At 36.5% G+C, this 8,134-nt stretch overlaps 1 protein-coding gene across 2 annotated transcripts; it reads right to left on the reverse strand.

The window, feature by feature from the left end:
- Positions 1-1,649: 1,649 nt before the first annotated feature.
- On the reverse strand, positions 1,650-6,578 carry c13h11orf70 (chromosome 13 C11orf70 homolog). Of its 2 annotated transcripts, none has more exons than XM_023344455.1 (8): positions 6,518-6,578; positions 6,329-6,450; positions 6,175-6,256; positions 5,856-5,925; positions 5,604-5,761; positions 5,343-5,515; positions 4,446-4,500; positions 1,650-2,046 (listed from the first exon to the last, which is right to left on the reverse strand). In XM_023344455.1, exons 2-8 carry the CDS (start codon positions 6,436-6,438, stop codon positions 1,915-1,917), a joined length of 780 nt encoding a protein of 259 aa, XP_023200223.1. In that variant the 5' UTR covers positions 6,439-6,450; positions 6,518-6,578; the 3' UTR covers positions 1,650-1,914. The 2 variants fall into 2 exon arrangements, with proteins under 2 accessions (XP_023200223.1, XP_023200222.1); XM_023344454.1 differs by having other exon boundaries at positions 4,434-4,500.
- Positions 6,579-8,134: the final 1,556 nt, after the last annotated feature.

The following is an 8,134-nucleotide window of genomic DNA, read 5'->3' on the forward strand; positions in this document are numbered from 1 at the left end:
TTTAATTTGACAAAACATGTTAAAAAAAATAACTTTTTTTTTTCTTTTTTGAAGTTTTGTGGTGGCTGACGTAAATTTAGGATTTGTTTTGATATTTTTTCTTAGACATAAACGCAGCAATTTTGACAGAACTGTACGGCCCCAAAGCTGATTTGGCCCACAGACTCATTGATCTTGAAGATGGATGTCGTGTTTAGTGTATGTTCACATTTCCTGCCTGCAACAGTTAAAAAAAAATCTCTTCATTGTTTTTGTCCAGTGAGAAAGTCTTCCATCCCCAGTCACGTCCAGCTGACTCAGGTGCTTCACTTTTCCACTTAAGTGAGACTTTTAAACAGTGAATGTACTTCATTGCTTGGCCTGTTCAGATCTATTTCTGCTCCAATGGCTCTTGACGCTAAAAAATCGCTTTAAGCACCATCCAAGTTTTCTGCTTATTTCCATGGAAAATGCTTGGAAAGCTTTATTTCTAGGGACTTAATTAATGCAGCGATCCCTGTTTATTAGAGGCAGTGTTACCATGAATGACACTGTTATTCATGATAATTAATGGAAGATCATTTATTGCATGTTGTTCCTAATGTGGTCCCCGTATTAGGAAACAAAACACCCAAAAATATGTTCCAGGAAGAAGATAAAAGCAAATAACCTGTGCCTTGTTTCTCCTTATTCCGTGAAAGGTGTGGTGAGCTTTTCTATCTCCTACTTAAAACAATAAAAAATGCTTGGAAGAAGTACTGTATGTTTCGTAGAAATTACACAAAAGAATGCTTTTTTACTTTTTTTTTGCATAACATTTAACGAAAGAAAAACTTAGTTGTAAAAATTTTATCTTTTACAACTACTGTAATTTTCTGAGAATATTACTGTATCGTCGGCATATCATCGTACCTCCATAGAAACCCATACAGTATCTTAACACCCTTTAGATGCGGAAGCTATAGGCATGGACATTTTGGGTCGACACAGGAATCTCTGCAGGCATGTGTGCTGTCACAAGCATGTCACATTAGATAAGATTGGCTTCCACACAACTACCTCTGAGGCCGCTAGGGGGCGCTAGTTTAGAAACCTGATTAGGAGAAACAGTCAGTGACTGTCCAACTGACTGAATGCTATGCATGAACCAATCTGCACGTTCTCTTATCTGTTAGTGACGTCCTACCATCCGTCCATCTTTTCACTGACTTGCTGCCATTCGACATTCCACCTCATTACTCTTTTAGCTGCTTTCCTACTGTAGTTTTTGGAGTTGTTAGAATAAAGCACGAACTGAACGAGCAATAAGCAAAACACAAACTCAATACAAAGTCTTCCAAGTCCAAATGGTGGGGCAGTTGACTGAACAAAATGCAACATTGGTTTGTTTTCTAATCTAACCTATATTTGATCTTTTAAAGAGGTACAAAAAATGTGTTTCTGCTGAAAAGAAATTTTTAGAAAACTAACTTATTAATTTATTTGTTTCAATAAAGCTCTTTGGACTGTTTGTTGCTCTGGGTCTCTTCTTTTTTCTTCACATTATGACACATTGAACTATGGTTTAATACACAACAACAAACTACTTTTGAAAATTTTACAGTGAGTTGCTACTGTACCTTCCAGAGCTTTCTACATATTGTCACAAAATGGGTAAGTGATAACATGTGGATGTTGATAAATATTAATTTTATTGGATTTTCTAACACAAATTCATTATTATGAGGAAAATTAGTTCAGATTTTTATTTCTTTTAATTGCTCAACTCAGTTTAAATAAAACATATAACCTACAGCTATTTTTCAAGACACTATAGTCTCAATAGCATATACTATAATGACCAAAACCAGAAATCGAAGATGTAGATACAGTGTTTTTGGACCAAGCAACAATTAATTCTGTAGCTGGTTCAGATTTGTTTTCCTTTCCCAGCTTTTACAGCGACATTTTTCCCACTCCATAAATGTGGTAGAGCAAAGTCACATTTCGTTTGACAGGATCCACAATTAAATAGGCAAACGTCTGCTCCTCCTCCCGTGTTCCAGGAAAACATTGGCCAGACTCATCCTGAAGAACAAAATCAATGCAGAAAATGCTTTTGCAGTTTTCTTGAATGGCTCCAGCTGTAGCTGTATGGGTTTCCAAATCTTATGTGAACTGCTCACTTATATGAGGGGCCGTTTAGGACAAAATTTACGTTTTGTCTCTCACACACTACCAAAAAGTCTCGCATACTCCAAAAAAGTAGCCACGCACACTCCAAAAAATTACGTTTTGTCTCTCACACACTACCAAAAAGTCTCGCATACTCCAAAAAAATAGCCACGCACACTCCAAAAAATTACGTTTTGTCCCTCACACACTACCAAAAACTCACGCATACTCAAAAAATAGCCTCGCATACTCAAAAAATTACGTTTTGTCTCTCACACACTACCAAAAACTCACGCATACTCAAAAAAATAGCCACGCACACTCAAAAATTACTCACGCACATTCAAAAAATACTCAAATTGCGTATACACACACTACTAAAATGTCACACACACACACACAAACGTTAACTTTCTCGCTCACATACATTGTACTAACAGCTCGCACATTCACAAACGTTAACTTTCTCGCTCACATACACTACTACCACCAAGCAGTTAATAATAATAAACAAGTTTTCACTGAGGCTCTGTAAGAGCCATATGAATGAAATAAGTAATTATTGATATGACAGGAGCAGCGGCTTTGACACTTAGGTGTGTCGACGTGGGAGTGACGTCACCAGGTATGAATGGGAAGGATACTGGCTTTGTGTGTATTAGGAAGCGGTGAGCGGGGCGGTCAGTCCTTGCAAAGTTTGGAGCATAATCATCAAAATGGAATAAATCGATAATTGTGACAGAACAAAGAAATGGTTTGGAGCTGATTGATACACAGACAGATGAGATTCCCCGAGTTAACCCAGTGCGGCCCTTTACCATCATTAGTTTGTCGTGTTTTTAATAATAAAAACTTGTTAACAGTAAAAACTGCTTGGTGCAAAACACTGATTGAAAATCGATTTATTACTGCATGTTTATGTCTGTTAAGGCTAAGATGGAGCGGCACTGAAAGCAGCTCTTTAAACCATTCAGACTAGAACACAACAGAAACACAATCAAAACTGTCAGATGATTTATTAACCGCGATAATAACTCAGAAATAGTCCAAATTATAATGTGTTTTTATTTCTTTCCTACTTACGGAAAGTTTCTGTTTATATTGTAGGTTTGTGGTGCCTTTCTATCCTAAGGAAAGATATAAAACTTCAGATATTTCACAAAAAGATACTAAAATTCATGGAAATACCTCACATAACCTTATATTAAAGCATAAAGTACGGCGCCCACCGTAGGAAAGGCTTACAGTATTAAATTATGCTGCATAACTGACCAGTACAGTATTGCAAGGTAACGCAAAACTTTTGCGAGGTAACGCAAAATTTTTGCGAGGGAACGCAAAAGGTTTTGCGAGGTAACGCAAAAGTTTTGCGAGGTAACGCAAAAGTATTGCGAGGTAACGCAAAAGGTTTGCGAGGTAACGCAAAAGTATTGCGAGGTAACGCAAAAGTTTTGCGAGGGAACGCAAAAGAAAAAAAATCCCCATGTCCCCTAGAGGGCTCCGTAAAAAAGAGTCTGGCTCTCACACATTCATAAAGAGTGTCGCTCTCACACATACATAAAACGAGTCTTAGTACTGTGTGTGTGTTCAACTTTAGTCTTGTGTATGTGAGAGATAAACGTCTGTGTGTGTGCGAGCTGTTAGCAGTGTATGTGTGCGAGAAAGTTAACGTTTGTGAATGTGCGAGCTGTTAGCAGTGTATGTGAGCGAGAAAGTTAACGTTTGTGTGTATGTGCGCGAGCTGGTAGTAGTGTATGTGAGCGAGAAAGTTAACGTTTGTGAATGTGCGAGCTGTTAGCAGTGTATGTGAGCGAGCTGATAGTAGTGTATGTGAGCGAGAAAGTTAACGTTTGTGTGTGTGTGTGTGACATTTTAGTAGTGTGTGTATACGCAATTTGAGTATTTTTTGAATGTGCGTGAGTAATTTTTGAGTGTGCGTGGCTATTTTTTTGAGTATGCGTGAGTTTTTGGTAGTGTGTGAGAGACAAAATGTAATTTTTTTGAGTATGCGAGAGTTTTTGGTAGTGTGTGAGAGACAAAACGTAATTTTTTTGAGTATGCGAGGCTATTTTTTTGGAGTATGCGTGAGTTTTTGGTAGTGTGTGAGGGACAAAACGTAATTTTTTGGAGTGTGCGAGGCTATTTTTTTGGAGTATGCGAGAGTTTTTGGTAGTGTGTGAGAGACAAAACGTAATTTTTTGGAGTGTGCGTGGCTACTTTTTTGGCGTATGCGAGAGTTTTTGGTAGTGTGTGAGAGACAAAACGTAAATTTTGTCCTAAACGGCCCCTCATACACTTACATAGGCACATACTTTGAGTACGGTGGACACCACATCAATCTTCTTTGTTTTTGCGTCCTTTTGCACACTACAAAGTAAATGACATAAAGGAATAAATCACAAAGAGGTCCTAACAATAGAAAAACCTTGAGTAAAAAATAAATTTGGGTTTCACAATTTTATGGGTTTAACACAAAGAATTAAAACAACATTGTATAGCATGACCCTTTTGAATTAGTGGTTCCTACACAATTGATATTTATAGGTGTAGAAAAATGTAAGAAATTAGATGCATTTCTATTAATTTAACTATTTATTTATCAAAACGTTCATCCACCCACATGTTTATTATTTTCCAATCACCAATCTATATAGCTGTTTGCAGAATCCCCATCCTTCCATCCATTCATCTGGTCACCTATTGTTCAATTCTTTTTTTCTTTCCTTTCTTTTTCCTTTTTTCTTCACAGTTCAGTTTTTGCAGGCACCATATTAAGCCTCAATCCTGCCATGTAGAGATACTTTAGGTTTCTTGCATTCTTAAAATGAGGCTGAAAAGTGACAGAGCAATTCTGGACACTTACTTTGGAAACGTATAGGGTTTTGACATTGAAAATGTGTAGGAACTCCTGTGCATTCATAACTAGATTGAATATTTCCAAGCAGATTAATGTGTCTTTTTGGTTACTATAAAAACTGGCAAATCACAGCAATAGGTGGGGGACAGGCAGCTCTGATTTAATTTAATCTAAAGATTTTCTCTGGGATTTCATGAAAGACTAGATCACAGGGTTGATATGATACATTATTTTCTGGTTTTAAGGGCATTCACAATTTACAACTTTGGAATACTTTGAGACCAGAATCCTAGAGAAGAGTTTAATTAACCCTCTTTTTCTTTATAAGTTGAAGTCTTGTGCTACAGCTCACCTTATCAGGTCTTTGTATATTTTCTTTGTGGTGCTGATGTAGGGGTCGATGGTGTCTTCATACTGACAGAGCTCTCCGCCAAGACACAGGTGCTTGAAAAGGCGAAACAAAAACTCCTCCCGCTCCATCCTCCCAACAACATAGTAGTGCTGGGAATCCTCTTCCTGTAACATCTGGAAGAGGCAAAAACAAGCTTTGAACTTAAACTCAGAAATGAAATAGATACAAACAGGCAGAGGGAATAAAAAAAGAGAGGCTCACCTGTCGAAGTTCATCGTAGTCAGGGTAGACATCATGAAAGCATTTAACTACATGACCAGAGGGCCTCAGGATGCCGCAAGAGTAGATTGGATCAAACAACTCCATGGAGATCTTAGTACAGGGCACAAGCTCTGTGCTGACAGACACTACTGGCCTCTCTACAACACATATCAGTGTCTTAGCCTTTGTCAAGAACAGATGACATCAATTTCCTGCTGTAATTGATAAAAGGATCTCTAGGGGATGACATACCCAGAGGCATGCAGAATCCAGCCTCCACATTTCTTAGACTGGCAATCACCTGAGGGTCTTTGAAGAAACACTGAAAAACAATGGAAGGGGACATCAAATGCATTCACTTTAGACAAAAACAAAATGAAGTAATGTGAACTTGAGAACACCTCATTTTTGAAGATTTGCTTTTTTTACAGAAAAAAAGGGGGAAAACGGAATTTGAGTCTCGAGAAGTATGGGATTTTTAAGTGAAAATTGTAAAGAAAAAAACAACACTTTCATATTTTACAATAAACTACATATATTATAGTAAATACAATATTAGAGCATGTCTTACCAAAGCAAACGTTTCACAGCTGTAAGGATGGAAGTTACTGTCAAAGCTGTAAGTCTGAGCTGAAAGCCTCCCCAGCATGGACCTGAATGAAACCCACAATGAGAAACAACACACCTGGACAAACGGGAGAAAGTTAACTATATTTTTACGTCACCATTTCATCAACAGCGTCAATGTGCTCTTATCTTCCTGGAAGGAGAAGCTCTTGGCAGGAAGAGGACCGAAAGAGAAAGTCTGCTCAAACCCGCTTTCGTCTCCTGCCATTGTGAGTTTCGCCTATAAAAACAATATAAATTTTAGAGCTGTTTTAGCTAAGAGGTAGTAGAATTAATCATAAGCTTACTCAGTTTAATTCCAATTCGCGCTTTTTCTCGTTGAACTTTTAGGGACTCGAGTTTGTCTAGAGTAGCTGTTGCCTTGGTAACGGACGGTTGGTAACGTCTATGGCAAGCCGTTTTAACATAAATTATGTTGTGCCGCGCTTACATTCCAGATATCTCAAATTGTTTTATGACTAGACGTTTTAGCGATTTAAGATATCTCTAATTATATTTTTGACTAGTCAAAATACCTATTTGAGATATCTCTAATTACATTCTGACTAGTCGAAATGACGTCAGATTTACCATTGAGTTGTATGGAGACTTCAATTCAAGATATCTACAATGAATTACTGACTATTTGAAATACGCATTTAAGATATCTACAATTAAATTATGACTAGTCATAAAGTAAATTCAAGATATCTCAATTTTAGTTTTGACTAGTCATAATTCTAATTAAAGAAATCTCAAATGACACCATAATTCAAGATATCTTAAATGTGTTTTTGGATAGGAGAAATGTAGTTTTGACTAGTGAAAACTAAATTATAGATATCTTAAAAGCAAATAATGACTAGACAAAACTAAATTAAAGATATCTTGAATTGTAATTTTGACTAGTCAAAATTCCTTTTAATTTATGTTAAAACGGCTTGCCATACTACATCTTTTTTCCCCTTCAGATAACACTAATATAATTTATTTTAGGTTAGTGGTAATGTATCTACGACGACGTCACCTATTGTATATATATATATATATATATATATATATATATATATATATATATATATTTAATAATACGTTTCATTTCAACGTATTAAACTTTTTCTTTTTCACCACCAGATGGTGACATTTATCTTCTTTAAAATGTAAATATTTTTCTCATGCTTCTTACGCTGTTGTTTCAGAGTTTTTCTCTCGTGTTAAAGCATCAAAACGTGCTGTTTCGAAGACTTCCTAATCAGCTTATAAATCACGTTAGAAAGTACAAAGCTGACCACTGATTTTATTTTTTTCTGCTTATGGAAGATATGTGGGAGAAAGACCAAATAATTATGGGAAGCCTGTAGATCAAGTTATGAATCTGAGTTTCAGAAAATGTGAACTGGTTTAAAAGCATTTTGTGCAGTACAGTTTACATTAAAAATATTTTTAATGTTCACTAAGGGAGCATTTGAGTTAATGAAGGGAGTTACGCTTGCTGGTAATCATTATTCAAGTGCGTGGAAGCACACCTATTGTGCATATTGTCTTCACATTTGTTTAATAAATAATGACATGGTGGAATCTGTTGTCTAGTTTTGTCCAATTCTGGTTAGATTCAAATAGTTTTGTGCAGGTCCTGAGTGGAAAGTTTTTTATTTTACATCATCCATAACATCCTGTAGGAAGTTTGTAGAGTCCCCTACACATGTTTTATTTACTCCTGCTTAAATACTTGTGTCATTCCTATCATTCCAGCTTTCCAAGAGGGAGATCTGGAATTGTTTTGTTGCACATTCCAGTGAAGGACTTCCTCAACCTCAGTATTCCAGATAAATAGAGCCAAAATGATCTGCTGAGGGGAAACCCTGAAGTTATCATACTGTAAGTGTGTTTTTGTATAACAATGGATGTTTGTATACGGTTGTTGT

The sequence above is a fragment of the Xiphophorus maculatus genome, chromosome 13 (genome assembly GCF_002775205.1).
Source record: "Xiphophorus maculatus strain JP 163 A chromosome 13, X_maculatus-5.0-male, whole genome shotgun sequence".
In the NCBI taxonomy this organism is placed as follows: domain Eukaryota; kingdom Metazoa; phylum Chordata; class Actinopteri; order Cyprinodontiformes; family Poeciliidae; genus Xiphophorus; species Xiphophorus maculatus.